At 42.6% G+C, this 21,383-nt stretch overlaps 1 protein-coding gene across 1 annotated transcript in view; it reads left to right on the forward strand.

Moving 5' to 3' along the window:
* SLC35B1 (solute carrier family 35 member B1) overlaps nucleotides 1–21,011 on the forward strand; it is a 100,123-nt gene extending 79,112 nt beyond the window's left edge. The window contains exons 9-10 of the mRNA XM_053700151.1: nucleotides 13,572–13,725; nucleotides 20,786–21,011. Coding sequence (XP_053556126.1) covers nucleotides 13,572–13,725; nucleotides 20,786–20,838 — 207 coding nt within the window. The 3' untranslated portion in view covers nucleotides 20,839–21,011. The remainder of the gene's footprint in view (nucleotides 1–13,571; nucleotides 13,726–20,785) is intronic.
* The last annotated feature ends 372 nt before the right edge of the window (nucleotides 21,012–21,383 follow it).

Consider the following 21,383-nt stretch of genomic DNA (forward strand, 5'->3'; position numbering starts at 1 on the left):
ACCACAGTGGACTTAAAGGATGCCTACCTTCACATACCGATTCACAAAGATCATCATCGGTTTCTAAGGTTTGCCTTTCTAGACAGGCATTACCAATTTGTAGCTCTTCCCTTCGGGTTGGCTACAGCCCCGAGAATCTTTACAAAGGTTCTGGGCTCACTTCTGGCGGTTCTAAGACCGCGAGGCATAGCGGTGGCTCCGTATCTAGACGACATCCTGATACAGGCGTCAAGCTTTCAAGTTGCCAAGTCTCATACAGAGATAGTTCTGGCATTTCTGAGGTCGCACGGGTGGAAAGTGAACGAGGAAAAGAGTTCTCTATCCCCACTCACAAGAGTCTCCTTCTTAGGGACTCTTATAGATTCTGTAGAAATGAAAATTTACCTGACGGAGTCCAGGTTATCAAAACTTCTAAATGCTTGCCGTGTTCTTCACTCCATTCCGCGCCCTTCGGTAGCTCAGTGTATGGAGGTAATCGGCTTAATGTAGCGGCAATGGACATAGTGCCATTTGCGCGCCTTCATCTCAGACCGCTGCAATTATGCATGCTGAGTCAGTGGAATGGGGATTACACAGATTTGTCCCCTCTGCTAAATCTGGATCAAGAGACCAGAGATTCCTCTTCTCTGGTGGTTGTCTCGGGTACACCTGTCCAAGGGTATGACCTTTCACAGGCCAGATTGGACAATTGTAATAACAGATGCCAGCCTTCTAGGTTGGGGTGCAGTCTGGAATTCCCTGAAGGCACAGGGATCGTGGACTCAGGAGGAGAAACTCCTTCCAATAAATATTCTGGAGTTAAGAGCGATATTCAATGCTCTTCTGGCTTGGCCTCAGTTAGCAACAGTGAGGTTCATCAGATTTCAGTCGGACAACATCACGACTGTGGCTTACATCAACCATCAAGGGGGAACCAGGACTTCCCTAGCGATGTTAGAAGTCTCAAAAATAATTCGCTGGGCAGAGTACCACTCTTGCCAACTGTCAGCATTCCATATCCCAGGCGTGGAGAACTGGGAGGCGGATTTTCTAAGTCGTCAGACTTTCCATCCGGGGGAGTGGGAACTCCATCCGGAGGTGTTTGCTCAGTTGATTCATCGTTGGGGCAAACCAGAGTTGGATCTCATGGCGTCTCGCCAGAACGCCAAGCTTCCTTGTTACGGATCCAGGTCCAGGGACCCAGAAGCGACACTGATAGATGCGCTAGCAGCGCCTTGGTTCTTCAACCTGGCTTATGTGTTTCCACCGTTTCCTCTGCTCCCTCGACTGATTGCCAAAATCAAACAGGAGAGAGAATCGGTGATGCTGAAAGGCTTATATACCACCCAAACTCCCCTCATCCCTTAGTCATTACTTGCCTTTTGTCAGAGGAGGTTGGTAGAGGAGTGTTAGAAGATTTCGGAGTAGTCTCTTATGGCGGGTAGTACTCTTCGAGATGGGACAGGAGTTTTAAGTAGTCCTGTCAGCCTCTCAGTGAGAGCATGGATGAAAGTTAGAGTCCGGAGATGCAGGGAGAGTCTTTCTGCAAAACCATCCCGTTCAATCGCCAGGCTGACTGCATGGCGATTGAACGCTTAGTCCTAGCCAAGAGAGGGTTTTCTGAATGCATTACTTTTTCTCTCATTCAAGCTAGTTAACTGGTTGCTCGTCGCATCTATCATAAGGTGTGAAGGACCTACTTATTCTGTTCTCCAGAATGAACTGGAAAAGGGCTTTTCTGCAAGTTCCCTGAAGGGACAGTTTTCGTCCCTGTCTGTGTTACTGCACAAGAGGTTCGCTAAGCTTCCAGATGTGCTGCCATTTGTTAAGGCTCTGCTGGAATCAGACCTGTGTTTAGATGTAAGGCTTCTCGTTGGAGTTTAAATCTTGTTCTTAAAGTTTTTTTCCGTTGGAGCCTATGCATGAAGTAGACATTAGATTATCTTGGAAGGTTCCATTTCTACTGGCTATGGCTATGAGTGCAGAGTATCTTTGATTGCTACCTTGCAATGCGTTCCTCCTTATCTGGCTTTTCATGCCGATAAGGTTGTTTACAAACCAAGTTAGATTTTCTTCCTATGGTTGTGTCAATTCGCAACATCATTCAAGAGATTGTGGTTCCTTTCTTATGTCCTAATCCTTCGTCGAAGGAACGTTTACAACGTATTTCTGGATGTGGTTTGTGCCTTGAAGTTCTATCTTCGGGCCAAGAAGGAATTTAGACAAACCTCTTTCTCTGTTTGTTCTCCTTTCCGGGAAGCGTAGCTGTCAGAGGGCCTCTTCGACTTCCTTATCTTTTTGACTGAGCAGTGTCATCCGTTTAGCATAGACACAGCGTGAGATAAACCTCCTCTGAGGATTTCGGCTCATTCTACGAGAGCAGTGGTTTCCTCTTGGGCCTTAAAAAATGAGGCCTCTATGGATTAGATGTGTAAAGCCTGGTTATCCTTTACATACTTTTGCGAAATTTTACAAATTTGACGTTTTTGCTTCGGCGGAAGCTTTTTGGGAGAAAGGTTCTGCAGGCTGTGGTGCCCTCAGTATAGGGTCCGCCTCCTTTTACACTACCGTTTTCGTTCATTCAGTGTCCTCTGGAGCTTTGGGTATTTGTTCCCACAAGTAATGAATGAAGCAGTGGACTCTCCTCCCATTAAGATGGAAAACAAATTATGCTTACCTGATAATTTAATTTCCATCTGTGGGAGGATAGTCCATTGCTCCCGCCTTTTTGCTCCGGTGGGCAGACCTAAATTTAATGTTATTCTTTTGGCACCATTTATCCCTGATATTTCTCCTACTGTTCCTTGTTCCCTTGGCAAAATTACTGGGGGATGAGGGGAGTGGGGGAGGTATTTAAGCCTTTGACTTGGGGTGTCTTTGCCTTCTCCTGGTGGCCAGGTTCTTAATTCCCACAAGTAATGAATGAAGCAGTGGACTCTCCTCCTACAGATGGAAATTTAAATTATCAGGTAAGCATAATTTATGTTTTTCTGATAGTAAGGTGTCTGTCGCTTCTGCTGCTGCGAAGATTGACCTCTCTCTTAAGTCTGATGAAGAGGATACCTCGGTAGCTTCTGAGGGTGAAATCTCAGATTCGGACAGTATAATTCCGTTGACTGATTCTGAAGAGGTAAACTTAAGATTAAAGCTCCGTTTACTATTAAAGGTGATACTGGCTACTTTGGACTCCGATTCTTCTGTCGCTGTCAACCCTAAGAAATCTAGTAAACTTAATAAGTACTATGAAGTTCCTTCCTCTGTGTAAGTGTTTGTTGTCCCTGATCGTGTGTCGGAGATCATTGCACAGGAGTGGGATAAACCAGGGATACCTTTCTCCCCGTCTCCCGTTTTTAAAAAGATGTTTCCTTTGGCTGACTCCATTCGAGACGCATGGCACACAGTTCCTAAGGTAGAAGGGGCTATTTCTACTATAGCTAAGAGAACCGCAATCCCTATTGAGGATAGCTGTTCCTTTAAGGATCTCATGGACAAAGAGATGGAGGCTTATTTAAAGAAGATGTATGTGCATCAGGGTCTACAATGGCAACCTGCTGTTTGTATTGCCACAGTAGCAAGTGCAGCATCTTATTTGTGTGATGCCTTGTCTGAATTGGTTTTAGAGGAGACTCTGTTGGAGAAAATCCAAGATAGAATTAAGGCCCTCAAATTAGCCAATTCCTTTATATCTGATGCTAACATTTAAGTCATTAGACTGGGAGCCAAGCTGTCTGGCTTCACTATACTAGCCTGCAGGGATCTCTGGCTGAAATCTTAGTCAGCTGATGTTGCCTCCAAGTCCAAGCTTCTTTTGCTACCTTACAAGGGTAAGACCCTGTTTGGTCCTGGTCTGGCGGAAATAATTTCTGAAATTACAGGGGGGAAAGGGGTCCTTTAGTCTTCAAGATAAGAATAGACCTAAGGGACTTCAAAATTCTAATTTTTGTTCCTTTCGTAACTTCAAAGGTCATAAGTCTTCCCCTTCCTCCTCCAAGCCAGAGCAGTCCAAGTCTTCTTGGAGACCCAATCAATCTTGGAATAAGGGAAAACAATCAAAGAAGCCTTCATCTGAGATTAAGTCCCCCGGTCTGGTTCTGGATCAGGTGGGTGGCAGACTTTCCTGTTTTCAACAAGCTTGAATATGCGATGTCCCAGACCCTTGGGCCGTGGACATAGTATCTCAGGGTTACAAAATAGAATTCAAGACTTGTCCTCCCAGGGGCAGATTTCTCCTATCAAGGTTGTCTGCAGACCAGATAAAAAGAGAGGCAATTCTTAATGTGTGTTCAGGACCTTTTCTCCCTGGGATTGATCATTCATGTTCCTCTAAAGGGAACAGGTTCTAGGATTCTATTCAAATCTGTTTGTGGTTCCCAAAAAAGAGGGAACTTTTCGACCTATTTTCGACTAAAGTGTCTCAAAAAGTTTCTCATGGTACCATCCTTCAAAATGGAAACCATTCATTCAATTCTTCCTTTGGTCCAAGAGGGTCAGTTCAGGATGACCATAGCCCTGAAGGACGCGTATCTTCATGTTCCCATCCACAGGGATCATCACAAATTCCTGACAAGCACTTTGTTGCTCTTCAGTTTGGCCTTGCCACAGCTCCCAGAATTTTTTCAAAGGTTCTGGGGGCTCTCTTGGCAGTTGTCAGGTCTTTGGGAAATGCGGTGGCGCCCTATCTGGACGACATCTTTGTTCAGGCGCCATCTTTTCAACTAGCAAAATCTCAAATGGAGATCTTGTTCTCTTTTCTACGTTCCCACGGATGGAAAGTGAATCTTTTTGTCAGGCCCTGGTCAGAATCAGGCCTGTGTTGGAACCTGTTGCTCCTCCTTGGAGCCTTAACCTAATTCTTCGAGTTTTGCAGCAGGCTCCGTTTGAGCCATTGCATTCTGTAAATATTAAGTTGTTATCTTGAAAATTTTTGTTTCTTATTGCTATTTCTTCTGCTCGCAGAGTTTCTGAACTCTCGGCCTTTCAGTGCGATTCGCCTTACCTTATTTCTTTTACAAGATATGACGAGTCCACGGATTTCATCCTTACTTGTGGGCCAAGAGCTCCACAGCAGAGCTGCATAAATAGCTCCTCCCCTCCCTCCCAACCTAGTCATTCTCTTTGCCTGTGTTAGTGATAGGAAGAGGTAAAGTGAGGTGTTAGTTTAGATTCTTCAATCAAGAGTTTTTTATTTTTAAAATGGTGCCAAAGTGTACTATTTTGTTACAGGGCAGCTTCTGGATAGTTGTTTTTAGACTATGGGAACTGGTGGATTTTTGTCTCCACTGCGCCTCCCAAGACTGTGCTGCTTTTCTCTGTATATGGTCTTAGAGGTTGTAACCAAGACCCTTCTGCTTTCACAGGACCTCAGGAGGAAGAGTGGACCTCTTGATACTGTGAACTTGTCATGCTGTTCCTCAGCATGGAGATAGGTGCAGTTTATTATTCTGGAGCGCTGCAGCATATTTCAGAAAAACTGTGCTTATACTGTTATACAGGGGCTAGCTTGAAAGGGCTTCCTTTTAACATTTACTTTATTACCCAGACACTCTGACATTATTATAGCCTAGAAGCGCTGGGGTGCGTAAAGAAACTGACATTTTTTGTTTACCAGACACTTAGGTATTTTATAGCCTTGAAGCGCTGGGACTTGTGTATGTGTATTCATTCTAAAGACACATGGATGATAACGGGCATGGAATAGAGGGTTCCAATTTGTTTATTAAAGGTGGCTGACGCTGGGGACAGTTCCGGAGGGGATATGGTTTCACTATAATAGCTCCAGTACATGGCGGTATTCTGATGTGATGACTTTTGGTGTTTACGCCCACGACGGGTGGGGCTTATGTTTTTGTGCTCTTAGATAGCGCAGTTCATACTTAAAGGGACACTGAACTCAAATTTTTTCTTTTGTAATTCAGAAAGAGTAGGCAATTTTAAGCAACTTTCTAATTTACTCCTATTATCAATTTTTCTTTGTTCTCTTGCTATCATTATTTGAAAAAGAAGGCATCTAAGCTTTTTTTTGGTTTCAGTACTCTGGACAGCACTTTTTTATTGGTGGATGAATTTATCCACCAATCAGCAAGGACAACCCAGGTTGTTCACCAAAAATGGGCCGGCATCTAAACTTGCATTCTTGCATTTCAAATAAAGATACCAAGAGAATGAAGAAAAATTGATAATAGGAGTAAATTAGAAAGTTGCTTAAAATTTCATGCTCAATCTGAATCACGAAAGAAAATTTTTGGGTACAGTGTCCCTTTAAGTTGTCCGGTGCAGCATTCCTCAAGGCTCCTAAGTCCGCTTGTAGCGATATTATTACAAGCGACTTTAGGTGCGCCGTGCTTAAGGAGTCTAGTGTGGTCAAGTGGAGGAAGGTAGGAGCCGCAGCAGAGCTGCGGCGAGGTGACTGGGTTATATTTCAAAGTTTTACCAGTGCATTATTCTGAGGCCTTCGTGCAGGCTATGTGAAATTTGCGCCCTGCTTTAGGTGCCAAGATTGATTTATTTTGTTTTTGTATTTAAAGATACAGTGCTGCGCATTGTTTATTATTATTAATATGATATTTGCTATACTTATTATCAGTGATTCTGACCAAGCTTGCATTTTGTTCAGGTTATTAAAAATGGATGACCTGGAACAAAGTATATGCCCTATGTGTTTAGATGCCATTGTGGAACCCCCTGTTACACTCTGTTACACTGAGAGGGCTTTACAGTGTAAAGAACAAATTTTCTTTAATAAAGATATATCTAATGGATGTCTTCAGACTGATGACATTCAGGGTATACCGCATCTTTCTCCCCAAGCGTCACAGCCTTTAATGCCCGCTGAAGTGACGCCATGTTCTTCAACGGCGTCTGCTTCATTTACTCTGCAGGATATGGCTGCAGTTAGGTCATCCACTCTTACTGAAGTTTTATTTAAGTAACAAGGCAAGCGCAGCAGGACAGAAACCCACGTGGTCCCTGCAACTTCTGATGCTTTGATGGCTATCTCCGATATACCTTCCCAGGGTTCTGAGGTGGGGGGTAGGGAGGCACTATCTGAGGGGGAACTGTCTGACTCAGGAAGTGCATTACCCCAGACAGATTCGGACGTCATGTCCTTCAGATTTAAACTTGAACACCTCCGCCTTTTGCTACGAGAGGTTTTGGCGACTCTGGACGACTGGGACTCTATTGTGGTTCCGCCAGAGAAATTGAGTAAGATGGACATCTTGGCAGACGGTCCCTAAAGTGGAGGGAGCTATCTCTACCCTGGCTAAGCGTACGACTATCCCTATTGAGGACAGTTGTGCTTTCAAAGACCCTATGGATAAAAGGTTGGAGGGTCTTCTAAAAAAAGCTATATATTCATCAAGGGTTTCTACTACAACCGACGGCCTGCATTGTGACAGTCACAACTGCGGCTGCCTTTTGGTTTGACGCTCTAGAAGAGTCCCTTAAAGGGACACTGAACCCAAATTTTTTCTTTTGTTAATCAGATAGAACATTCAATTTTAAGCAGCTTTCTAATTTACTCCTATTATCATTTTTTTCTTTGTTCTTTTGCTATCTTTAATTGAAAAAGTAGGCATCTAAGCTTTTTTTCTTAGTTCAGAACTCTGGACAGCACTTTTTTTTATTGGTGGATGAATTTATCCACCAATCAGCAAGGACAACCCAGGTTGTTCACAAAAAATGAGCCGGCATCTAAACTTACATTCTTGCATTTCAAATAAAGATACCAAGAGAATAAAGAAAATTTGATAATATGAGTAAATTAGAAGGTTGCCTAAAATTTCATGCTCTATCTAAATCATGAAAGAAAAAATTTGGGTTCAGTGTCCCTTTAAGACTGAGACTCCTTTAGAAGAAATAATGGATAGAATTAAGGCCCTTAAGCTGGCTAATTCTTTTATTACGGATGCCGCCTTTCAGATCGCCAAATTGGCGGCTAAGAATTCTGGATTTTCCATTTTAGCGCACAGAGCCTTATGGTTAAAATCTTGGTCTGCGGATGTGTCCTCTAAATCAAAGCTTTTAGCTATTCCTTTCAAGGGAAAGACCCTATTCCGGCCTGATTTGAAAGAAATAATTTCTGATATTACGGGAGGTAAGGGTCATCTTCTCCCTCAAGACGAGACATCTAAGCAAAGGGGACGACAGAGTAATTTTCGTTCCTTTCGTAATTTCAAAGGAGTCCCCCCTTCCTCTGTCGCTAAACAGGAAGGGAACTTTTCTCAAGCCAAAACCATCTGGAGACTCAACCAGGCTTGGAACAAGGGTAAACAACCCAAGAAGCCCGCTGCTGCTCCCAAGACAGCATGTCCAGGCTTGGATAAGAGACGTTCAGGATCCCTGGACACTAGAAATCGTGTCTCAAGGGTATCAGTTGGAGTTCAAAAATTCCTTCCCAAGGGGAAGGTTTCTTCTTTCACGATTGTCTGTAGACCAGATAAAGAGGCGTTCTTACGTTGTGTAGAAGACCTCTCTACCATGGGAGTAAATTGTCCCGTTCCAAATACAGGTACAGGGGTTTTACTCAAATCTTTTTGTGGTTCCCAAAAAAGAGGGAACGTTCTGACCCATTTTAGATCTCAAAAGTCTAAACAAGTTTCTCAGAGTTCCATCCTTCAAGATGGAGACTATTCGGACAATTCTTCCATTGATCCAGGCGAGTCAATATATGACTACTGTGGACTTAAACGATGGATGCATATCTTCATATTCCTATCCACAAGGATCATTACTAGTTCCTAAGGTTTGCCTTCCTGGACAAACATTTTCAGTTTGTGGCTCTCCCTTTCGGGCTGGCCATGGCTCCCAGGATCTTCACAAAGGTTCTAGGGTCTCTGCTAGCGTTTCTCAGATCGCGGGGCATTTCATTGGCGCCTTATCAGGACGATATTCTGATCCAGGCGTTGTCTTATCAACTGACAAAGTCTCATACCAACATGGTTCTGTCATTTCTAAGGACTCACGGGTGGAAGGTGAATCTAGAAAAAAGTTCACTAATTCCTCAGACAAGGGTTCCTTTCCTGGGAACTCTAATAGACTCTATATCTATGAAAATTTTCCTGACGGAAGTCAGAAAGTTAAGGATTCTGAATAAATGCCGAGCCCTTCAGTCCAATCCTCGGCCATCAGTGGCTCAGTGCATGGAGCTAATTGGATTGATGGTGGCGGCAATGGACATCATTCCGTTTGCTCGTTTTCATCTCAGACCTCTACAACTGAGCATGCTCAGACAGTGGAATGGAGATTATGCAAATTTGTCTCCTCAGATAGATCTGGATCAGGAGACAAGAGACTCTCTTCTTTGGTGGTTGTCACAGGATCATCTGTCCCAAGGGACGTGCTTCCGCAGACCCTCGTGGGTGATGGTGACAACGGACGTCAGTCTTCTAGGATGGGGTGCAGTCTGGAATTCCCTGAAGACTCAGGGTGTGTGGACTTGGTCGGAGTCACTACTTCCAATCAATATTCTGGAGTTGAGGGCAATATTCAATGCTCTTCAGGCTTGGCCTCAGTTGGCTTTGGCAAAGCTCATCCGATTTTAGTCGGACAACATCACGACTGTGGCTTACATCAATCATCAGGGAGGAACAAGGAGTTCCTTGGCGATGACAGAAGTATCCAAGATAATTTGGTGGGTGGAGGCTCACTCTTGTTATCAGTCAGCAATCTACATCCCAGGAGTAGACAATTGAGAAGCGGATTTTTTGAGCAGACAGACGTTTCGTCCGGGGGAGTGGGAACTCCACCCGGAGGTCTTTGCCACCCTGATTCTCAGATGGGGCAAGCCGGAGCTGGATCTCATGGTGTCTCGTCAGAATGCCAAGCTCCCAAGATACGTATCCAGGTCCAGGGATCCTCAGGCCGAACTGATAGATGCCTTGGTCGTTCAACCTAGCTTATGTGTTTCCTCCATTTGCTCTCCTTCCCCGGGTAATTGCTCGAGTCAAACAGGAGAGGGCTTCGGTGATTCTCATCGCTCCTGCGTGGCCTCGCAGGACTTGGTATGCCGAGCTGATGGACATGTCATCTCTGCCACCGTGGAAGCTTCCATTGAGGCAGGACCATCTCATTCAGGGACCCTTCCGTCATCCGAATCTAATTTCTCTTCAGCTGACTGCTTAGAGATTGAACGCTTGATTTTATCTAAGCGGGGGTTCTCTGAGGCGGTCATTGATACCTTGATTCAGGCACGCAAGCCTGTTACTTGAAAGATTTACCATAAGATATGGTGTAAATATCTTTATTGGTGCGAATCCAAGGGCTACTCATGGAGTATGGTTAGGGTTCCCAGGATTTTATCTTTTCTCCAAGAAGGATTGGAGAAAGGGTTGTCAGCAAGTTCCTTAAAGGGACAGACTTCTGCTTTGTCTATTTTGCTACACAAGCGTCTGGCAGATGTTCCAGATGTTCAATCTTTTTGTCAGGCCCTGACTAGAATCAGACCTGTGTTTAGACCAATTGCTCCTCCTTGGAGTTTGAATTTAGTTCTTAATGTTCTGCAAGGGGTTCTAAGAAGGAGTGTCTGTTACATAATTTGGACGTAGTCCGTGCCCTGAAGTTCTGCTTCCAGGCGACTAAGGAGTTTCGTCAAACATCTTCATTATTTGTTGTTATTGCTGGGAAACGTAGGGGTCAGAAAGCTACGGCTACCTCTCTCTCTATTTGGCTGAAGAGTATCATCTGTTTGGCATATGAGACTGCTGGATAGCAGCCTCCAGAACGAATTACGGCTCATTCTACTAGGGCTGTGGCTTCCTCATGGTCATTTAAAAATGATGCTTCTGTTGAACAGATTTGCAAGGCTGCAACTTGGTCGTCTCTTCACACTTTTTCCAAATTCTACAAATTTGATACTTTTGCCTTGTCTGAGGCTGTTTTTGGGAGAAAAGTTCTTCAAGCAGTGGTGCCTTCCGTTTAGGTTCCTGTCTTGTTGTGTTGTTGGTATTTTATCCCACAAGTAAGGATGAAATCCGTGGACTCGTCATATCTTGTAAAAGAAAAGGAAATTTATGCTTACCTGATAAATTTATTTCTTTTACGATATGACGAGTCCACGGCCCACCCTGTCGTTTTTTTTTTCTAGAGACAGGTTTTTATTTTTGTTAAACTTCAGTCATCTCTGCTCCTTGGCTTTTCCTTTCTCTTCCTAACTTCGGTCGAATGACTGGGTTGTGAGGGAGGGGAGGAGCTATTTATGCAGCTCTGCTGTGGAGCTCTTTGCCTCCTCCTGCTGACCAGGAGGCGATATCCCACAAGTAAGTATGAAATCCGTGGACTCGTCATATCGTAAAAGAAATAAATATATCAGGTAAGCATAAATTTCCTTTTTTCATGCGGATAAGGCGGTCCTTCGTACTAATTTGGGGTGTCTCCCTAAGGTGATTTCGGATAGAAATACAGGTAGCCCTCAGTTTATGCCGGGGTTAGGTTCCAGAAGGAATGGTTGCAAAGCGAAACCGTTGTAAATTGAAACCCAGTTTATAATGTAAGTCAATGGGAAGTGAGGGAGTTAGGTTCCAGGCCCCTCTCAAAATTGGCATAAGTACCACCTAATACATTATTTTTAAAGCTTTGAAATGAAGACTTTAAATGCTAAACAGCATTATAAACTTAATAAAATAATCACACAACACAGAATATATAATTAAACTAAGTTAAATGAACAAAAACATTTGCTAAACAGCATTATAACCCTAATAAAATAATCACACTACACAGACTTCACTTTTTTCTGCAAACAGTTCTTTCTATGCATTCCATTCTGGACTGATTTATAAACAGGGAGATCTTGTTCCTTTGAAATCTGCTCGATAGCTCAAGTCTGGTTAAACTGATTAATTTCAGCTTGCTTGGCTTTGCTGCAACACAAGTGGACATCTCCACCTACTGGCTATTTTAATCAATGCACTGCTTCTCAATGCATTTCAATAGCAGTCACATGACTGGGAAAAAAGGTTGTTATTCTGAAACGGTGCAAATTGAACCGTTGTAAACCGAGGGCCACCTGTATTAATCAGGAAATCATTGTTCCTTCTCTCTGTCCTAGTCCTCCTTCTCAAAAGGAACGTCTGTTGCATAACTTGGATGTTGTGCGCGCTCTAAAATTCTACTTACACTCTACTAAGCATTTTTGCCAGTCTCCTGCCCTGTTTGTTTCTCTGGGAATTGAAAGGGTCAGAAGGCCATTTCTACTTCTCTTTCCCTTTTGGTTCAGAAGTATGATTCGTTTTGCTTATGAGACTGCTGGACAGCAGCCTCCTGAAAGAATTATGGCGCTTTCCACTAGCTCCTTATTCCACTGTCTCCTCTTCTTGGGCTTTCAAGAATGAAGCTTCTGTGGAACAAATTTGCAAGGCTGCTACTTGGTCCTCTCTGCATACTTTTTCAAAATTTTACAAATTTTATACATTTGCCTCGGCTGACGCCTCTTTTGGGAGAAGGGTTCTTCAAGCGATGGTGCCTTCTGTTTAGGTCTACCTGTCTTGTTCTCCCTCCCTGTTCATTCTGTGTCTTCTAGCTTGGGTATCTGTTCCCACTAGTAATTGGAATGATGTTGTGGACTCTCCATGTCTTAGGAAAGAAAACTAAAGGTATGCTTACCAGATAAATTTCTTTCTTTCCGGACATGGAGAGTCCACGAACCCACCCTTAATTATGACAGTATTTTTTGTTAAACCTCAGGCACCTCTACACCTTTGTGTTATCTTCTTTTTCCATTTCCCTTCAGCTGAATGACTGGGGGTTATGGGTAAGGGAAGTGACACTTAACAGCTTTGCTGTGGTGCTCTTTGGCTCCTCCTGCTGGCCAGGAGTGGATATCCCACTAGTAATTGGAATGACGTTGTGAACTCTCCATGTCAGGAAATAGACATTTATCAGGTAAGCATACATTTTGTTTTTTTGTTTAGCAGGGATTAAACTTGTATGACAGAGGAAAGTTAGTAAAGAAAAGAAAAAAAGCTGCTTTTTAATGTCCTTTGAAGCATGCTGCAGTCTCTCTGACCCTGCTACTTGCTACACAGTGAATGTTTAGATCAGTGCCAGAGCTTAATGCTTTTAAAGAAGACATCTCTCAAATATCAAACCATGCAATTTATTTTGTATGCAGATCTTTGCCAAGTCTGTTACTGATCCTCTGGAAATATTTGAAGGCCCTGCTGCTTCTTGAGTTTTCCACTGCCCCTTTATATTTGTCTCAGATACATGCTTGCAGCCATTGCAGGCCTGATATAAGCGCATTGTGCAGGAGTTCCTTTTTTTAGGGAAGTGAAAACCCTGGAGTTTTACAGAAAATAAAACGCCTTTTGTTTAAATGATGACGTTTAAGAACTTTTATATCCCTCTAATGTCCTTTCACAGGTTCATTAAAAACCTCTTGCTTTTGTGTAAATGTTGTGCCCGTCTCACGCTAACTTGAGAGGTCAAAAAGCAAATTGTGTAAACCAAGGTTATATGTGGTAGTGCAGTTTCCCAGAATCCTGAGCTTTACATATTTTGGAACACTTACATTTTTTTTTTTTTTACATTTATTTAATTCACGCTAAACTACTATATCTGTTCTATAGATTCCAATTTATTTTTTTCCTCCACAGACTTTTATATTTATGACTGTTGTATATTTTGGACCCCTGACTTGTTCCATAATCACTACCACAAGGAAGTTCTTCACAATTCTGGCATCTGTTTTGCTTTTCTCCAACCCAATTAGCAGCCTGCAGTGGGTAGGAACTATATTCGTGTTTTTGGGTAAGTCTTGCCTAACATTTGGATAGATTTTGAGCAGGTAATGATTTTGGTTTCATGCAGGATCTGGTTAGATTTAACTAAATATGGTCAGCTTTATGCAAAATAAACAGCAAGACTAAAAACCAATGGTCACCGTCACAATGATTTTAGCTGAACTGTTGTCGTATTTTAAAAACACAAATTTAGATTCATTTTTATATTTATATTGTGCACATTTCTCCAACATTGGTGTGTCCGGTCCACGGCGTCATCCTTACTTGTGGGATATTCTCTTCCCCAACAGGAAATGGCAAAGAGTCCCAGCAAAGCTGGCCATATAGTCCCTCCTAGGCTCCGCCCACCTCAGTCATTCTCTTTGCCGTTGCACAGGCAACATCTCCACGGAGATGGTTAAGAGTTTTTTGGTGTTTAAATGTAGTTTTTATTCTTCTATCAAGTGTTTGTTATTTTAAAATAGTGCTGGTATGTACTATTTACTCTGAAACAGAAAAGGATGAAGATTTCTGTTTGTGAGAGGAAGATGATTTTAGCAGACAGTAACTAAAATCGATTGCTGTTTCCACATACGACTCTTGAGATGAAGTAACTTCAGTTGGGGGAAACAGTTAGCAGACTTTTCTGCTTAAGGTATGACTAGCCATATTTCTAACAAGACCATGTAATGCTGGAAGGCTGTCATTCCCCCTCATGGGGACCGGTAAGCCATTTTCTTAGTCAAACAAACAGAATAAAGGGCTTATTATGGGCTAAAAAACTGGTAGACATTTTTATGGGCTAAATCGATTGCTTTATTTGGACATATTATTCAGATTTAGGCTGACAATTTGCATTTATAATCTTGGGGAACGTTTATATAACGGCAGGCACTGTGTTAGACACCTTTTCCAGTCAGGGGGCCTTTCTAGTTATAGACTGAGCCTCATTTTCGCGCCATTACTGCGCAGTTGTTTTTTGAGAACAGGGCATGCAGATGCATGTGTGAGGATCTAAAAATTACTGGAAAAGCTTCTAGAAGGCGTCATTTGGTATCGTATTCCCCTCTGGGCTTGGTTGGGTCTCAGCAAAGACTATAGCTGGGACTGTATAGGGGTTAAATTTAAAAACGGCTCCGGTTCCGTTATTTTAAGGGTTAAAGCTCTGAAATTTGGTGTGCAATACTTTTAATGCTTTAAGACACTTTGGTAATTTTTGAACAATTCCTTCATACTTTTTCACATATTCAGTAATAAAGTGTTTTCTGTTTAAAATTTAAAGAGACAGTAACGGTTTTGTTTTAAAACTTTTTTTGTGCTTTGTTGACAAGTTTAAGTCTGTTTAACATGTCTGTGCCTTCAGATAAGCTATGTTCTATATGTATGAAAGCCAATGTGTCTCCCCATTTAAATTTATGTGATAATTGTGCCATAGCGTCCAAACTAAGTAAGGACAGTACTGCCACAGATAATGAAATTGCCCAAGATGATTCCTCAGATGAGGGGAGTAAACATGATACTACATCATCTCCTACTGTGTCTACACCAGTTTTGCCCACGCAGGAGGCCCCTAGTACATCTAGTGCGCCAATGCTTATTACCATGCAACAATTAACGGCTGTAATGGATAGCTCCATAGCAAATATTTTATCCAAAATGCCTACTTATCAGAGAAAGCGCGATTGCTCTGTTTTAAACACTGAAGAGCAAGAGGGCGCTGATGATAATTGTTCTGTCATACCCTCACACCAATCTGAAGGGGCCATGAGGGAGGTTTTGTCAGATGGAGAAATCTCAGATTCAGGAAAAATTTCTCATCAAGCTGAACCTGATGTTGTGACATTTAAATTTAAATTAGAACATCTCCGCGCACTGCTTAAGGAGGTGTTATCTACTCTGGATGATTGTGACAACTTGGTCATTCCAGAGAAATTATGCAAGATGGACAAGTTCCTAGAGGTTCCGGTGCACCCCAACGCTTTTCCTATACCCAAGCGGGTGGCGGACATAGTAAATAAGGAGTGGGAAAAGCCCGGCATACCTTTTGTTCCCCCCCCTATATTTAAGAAATTATTTCCTATGGTCGACCCCAGAAAGGACTTATGGCAGACAGTCCCTAAGGTCGAGGGGGCAGTTTCTACTCTAAACAAACGCACTACTATTCCTATCGAAGATAGTTGTGCTTTCAAAGATCCTATGGATAAAAAATTGGAAGGTTTGCTTAAAAAGATTTTTGTACAGCAAGGTTACCTTCTACAACCAATTTCATGCATTGTTCCTGTCACTACAGCAGCGTGGTTCTGGTTCGAGGAACTAGAAAAGTCGCTCAGTAGAGAGACTCCATATGAGGAGGTTATGGACAGAGTTCACGCACTTAATTTGGCTAACTTTTATTTTAGATGCCGCTTTGCAATTAGCTAGATTAGCGGCGAAAAATTCAGGGTTTGCTATCGTGGCGCGCAGAGCGCTTTGGCTAAAGTCTTGGTCAGCGGATGTGTCATCCAAGACAAAATTGCTTAACATCCCTTTCAAAGGTAAAACTTTATTTGGACCAGAATTGAAAGAGATTATTTCAGACATCACTGGGGGAAAGGGCCACGCCCCTCCACAGGATAGGTCTTTTAAGGCTAAAAATAAGTCTAATTTTCGTCCCTTTCGCAGGAACGGACCGGCCTCTAATTCTGCATCCTCTAAGCAAGAGGGTAATGCCTCACAACCCAAACCAGCCTGGAAACCGATGCAAGGCTGGAACAAGGGTAAGCAGGCCAAGAAGCCCGCCACTGCTAACAAAACAGCATGAAGGAGTAGCCCCCGATCCGGGACCAGATCTAGTGGGGGGCAGACTCTCTCTCTTTGCTCAGGCTTGGGCAAGAGATGTTCAGGATCCTTGGGCGCTAGAAATAGTTTCTCAAGGTTATCTCCTGGAATTCAAGGAACTACCCCCAAGGGGAAGGTTCCACATGTCTCACTTATCCTCAAACCAAATAAAGAGACAGGCATTCTTACATTGTGTAGAAGACCTGTTAAAGATGGGAGTGATTCACCCAGTTCCGATAAAGGAACAAGGAATGGGATTTTATTCCAATCTGTTCGTAGTTCCCAAAAAAGAGGGAACTTTCAGACCAATTTTGGATTTGAAGATCCTAAACAAATTTCTCGGGGTACCATCGTTCAAGATGGAAACCATTCGAACGATTCTACCCACTATCCAGGAAAGTCAATTTATGACTACCGTGGATCTAAAGGATGCATACCTACATATTCCTATCCACAAAGAACATCATCAGTTCCTAAGGTTCGCTTTTCTGGACAAACATTACCAGTTTGTGGCCCTCCCATTCGGGTTAGCCACTGCTCCAAGGATTTTCACAAAGGTGCTAGGGTCCCTTCTAGCGGTTCTAAGACCGAGGGGCATTGCAGTAGTACCTTACTTGGACGACATTCTAATACAAGCGTCGTCCCTGTCAAAAGCAAAGGCTCATACGGACATCGTTCTAGCCTTTCTCAGATCTCACGGATGGAAGGTGAACATAGAAAAAAGTTCTCTGTCTCCGTCGACAAGTTCCCTTCTTGGGAACGATAATAGATTCCTTAGAAATGAGGATTTTTCTGACAGAGGTCAGAAAATCAAAACTTCTAAGCTCTTGTCAAGTGCTTCATTCTGTTCCTCGTCCTTCCATAGCGCAGTGCATGGAAGTAGTAGGATTGATGGTTGCAACAATGGACATAGTTCCTTTTGCACAAATTCATCTAAGACCATTACAACTGTGCATGCTCAAACAGTGGAATGGGGATTATACAGACTTGTCTCCAATGATTCAAGTAGATCAAAAGACCAGAGATTCACTCCGTTGGTGGCTGACCCTGGACCATCTGTCCCAGGGAATGAGCTTCCGCAGACCAGAGTGGGTCATTGTCACGACCGACGCCAGTCTAGTGGGCTGGGGCGCGGTCTGGGAATCCCTGAAAGCTCAGGGTCTATGGTCTCGATAAACATTCTGGAACTGAGAGCGATATTCAATGCTCTCAGAGCTTGGCCTCAACTAGCAAAGGCCAAATTCATAAGGTTCCAATCAGACAACATGACGACCGTTGCATATATCAATGATCAGGGGGGAACGAGGAGTTCCCTGGCGATGAAAGAAGTGACCAAAATAATTCAATGGGCGGAGGATCACTCCTGCCACTTGTCTGCGATCCACATCCCAGGAGTGGAAAACTGGGAGGCGGATTTTCTGAGTCGTCAGACATTCCATCCGGGGGAGTGGGAACTCCATCCGGAGATCTTTGCCCAAATAACTCAATTATGGGGCATTCCAAGGCGACTCTAGTAGATGCACTAGTAGCACCTTGGACCTTCAACCTAGCTTATGTATTTCCACCGTTTCCTCTCATTCCCAGGCTGGTAGCCAGGATCAATCAGGAGAGGGCCTCGGTGATCTTGATAGCTCCTGCGTGGCCACGCAGGACTTGGTATGCAGACCTGGTGAATATGTCATCGGCTCCACCATGGAAGCTACCTTTGAGACAGGACCTTCTTGTTCAGGGTCCATTCGAACATCCAAATCTGGTCTCCCTCCAGCTGACGGCTTGGAGATTGAACGCTTGATTCTATCGAAGCGTGGGTTTTCAGATTCTGTAATAGATACTCTGGTTCAGGCCAGAAAACCTGTAACTAGAAAAATTTACCATAAAATATGGAAAAAATATATCTGTTGGTGTGAATCCAAAGGATTCCCATGGAATAAGATAAAAATTCCTAAGATTCTCTCCTTTCTACAAGAAGGTTTGGAGAAAGGATTATCTGCAAGTTCTCTAAAGGGACAGATCTCTGCTTTATCTGTCTTACTACACAAAAGACTGGCAGCCGTGCCAGATGTTCAAGCATTTGTTCAGGCTCTGGTTAGGATCAAGCCTGTTTACAGACCTTTGACTCCTCCCTGGAGTCTAAATCTAGTTCTTTCAGTTCTTCAAGGGGTTCCGTTTGAACCTTTACATTCCATAGATATTAAGTTACTATCTTGGAAAGTTTTGTTTTTGGTTGCAATTTCTTCTGCTAGAAGAGTTTCAGAGTTATCTGCTCTGCAGTGTTCTCCGCCCTATCTGGTGTTCCATGCAGATAAGGTGGTTTTGCGTACTAAGCCTGGTTTTCTTCCTAAAGTTGTTTCTAACAAAAATATTAACCAGGAGATAGTTGTACCTTCTTTGTGTCCGAATCCAGTTTCAAAGAAGGAACGTTTGTTACACAATTTGGACGTAGTCCGTGCTCTAAAATTCTATTTAGAGGCTACTAAAGATTTCAGACAAACATCTTCCTTGTTTGTTGTTTATTCTGGTAAAAGGAGAGGTCAAAAAGCGACTTCTACCTCTCTTTCCTTTTGGCTTAAAAGCATCATCCGATTGGCTTATGAGACTGCCGGACGGCAGCCTCCTGAAAGGATCACAGCTCACTCCACTAGGGCTGTGGCTTCCACATGGGCCTTCAAGAACGAGGCTTCTGTTGACCAGATATGTAAGGCAGCGACTTGGTCTTCACTGCACACTTTTGCAAAATTTTACAAATTTGATACTTTTGCTTCTTCGGAGGCTATTTTTGGGAGAAAGGTTTTGCAAGCTGTGGTGCCTTCCGTTTAGGTAACCTGATTTGCTCCCTCCCTTCATCCGTGTCCTAAAGCTTTGGTATTGGTTCCCACAAGTAAGGATGACGCCGTGGACCGGACACACCAATGTTGGAGAAAACAGAATTTATGCTTACCTGATAAATTACTTTCTCCAACGGTGTGTCCGGTCCACGGCCCGCCCTGGTTTTTTAATCAGGTCTGATGAATTATTTTCTCTAACTACAGTCACCACGGTACCATATGGTTTCTCCTATATATATTTCCTCCTGTCCGTCGGTCGAATGACTGGGGTGGGCGGAGCCTAGGAGGGACTATATGGCCAGCTTTGCTGGGACTCTTTGCCATTTCCTGTTGGGGAAGAGAATATCCCACAAGTAAGGATGACGCCGTGGACCGGACACACCGTTGGAGAAAGTAATTTATCAGGTAAGCATAAATTCTGTTTTTCAATTTACTAGAGATTCAACAGTGGAATTTGTGTTTTAAGAAGACTGAGATTGTGCTTGATCTGTGTTTAAAGTATGATTCTTGCTGAACACAGTTACTCTGCAAAACTAAGATTACATTTTTTATCTTAAAGGGACACTGAACCCAATTTTTTTCTTTTGTGATTCAAATAGAGCATGAAATTTTAAGCAACTTTCTAATTTACTCCTATTATAAAATTTTCTTCATTCTCTTGATATCTTTATTTGAAATGCAAGCATGTTAGTTTAGATGCCGGCCCATTTTTGGTGAGCCAACTGGGTTGTCCTTGTTGATTGGTGGATAAATTCATCCACCAATAACAAACTGCTGTCCAGAGATCTGAACCAAAAATAAAAGCTTAGATGCCTTCTTTTTCAAATAAAGATAGCAAGAGAACAAAGAAAAATTGATAATAGAAGTATAAACATTGCATGCTCTATCTGAATCGCGAAAGAAAAAATTTGGGTTCAGTGTTCATTTAACACATTTTGTCTTAAATTTGTGAATTGTATATGTAGCAACAAAATAAACACCAAACAAAATGTGATTGTTGTTGTATCACATGGCTTCTCTTTGACCAATTCCCTGTAACAAGATTAATAGGTCAGTTTGATCCTCCATAAAACTGACCCTTTGAAATATATATTTGTACATTTTGTTCGTACAAACCATTGGCATTTTAACCCACTAGCTATTTTTATTTTTCATCAAGTCACTTAGTGCAAACTGGGACTAAGCCATTGAACATGTCTCATACTGTCTAATGTGGTTCTTACCCTTTCACCCATTAAGCATGACATTAGGTTACTTTACTTCCCTGTAACACTGACCCTATACCCACGTCACTGATTTGTTGCTATGATATGCTGGCAGAAGAGCTTGGCAAAACCCCTCACACAGTGAGCCACAGACACACTCAGTATATGACGGTGCTGCTCACGCGCTGAGCCCACTCTGTGTTTCTGAGACACTCACAGCACTGTATTCTGTTTTCCACAGGTCTGGGACTAGATGCCAAATTTGGAAAAGGATCCAAAAAACCTTCCCACTAATGCTGCATTCCAGGAACCTCGGGATGACGTGATCAGACCTCACTCACTGTTCTTCAGTACATAAATATATATAATAATTATTTTTTTTTTAACTCTGTTTCTAATTTTATTGATGATGGAAAGGGAAAAGGATTTTATGTAGAGTATACATAAATATTAAAACTGAACACGTTTTTTCTTGTTTTGTGAATTTATTTTTAATTTTATTTTTTTATACTTTCCTGCTGAAAACATGGAAATTTTGTGTTTTGGGTTCACGGGTAAGAACATCATAATATTGGGGCATATAGATCAATTGCGGCAATTCTTAATGACCCGATGTTGACACCCCTATAAACCCTTACAGATATCATTATGGTTAGGGCACTGCTCCTTTATAGAACTGACAGTTTGTCACAATAACTATATGCATTATGGTTTAAAGGGCTTAGTTCCTTGTTGCATTAACTTTACCCCATAATAGTGATGTGTTTAAAGGGCTCCAGGCAACTGTCCGGGTACATTTCAATTATCAATTAACATTACCTGTTATTGGTTCACTTTGC

The sequence above is a fragment of the Bombina bombina genome, chromosome 1 (assembly GCF_027579735.1).
Source record: "Bombina bombina isolate aBomBom1 chromosome 1, aBomBom1.pri, whole genome shotgun sequence".
Lineage (NCBI taxonomy): Eukaryota > Metazoa > Chordata > Amphibia > Anura > Bombinatoridae > Bombina > Bombina bombina.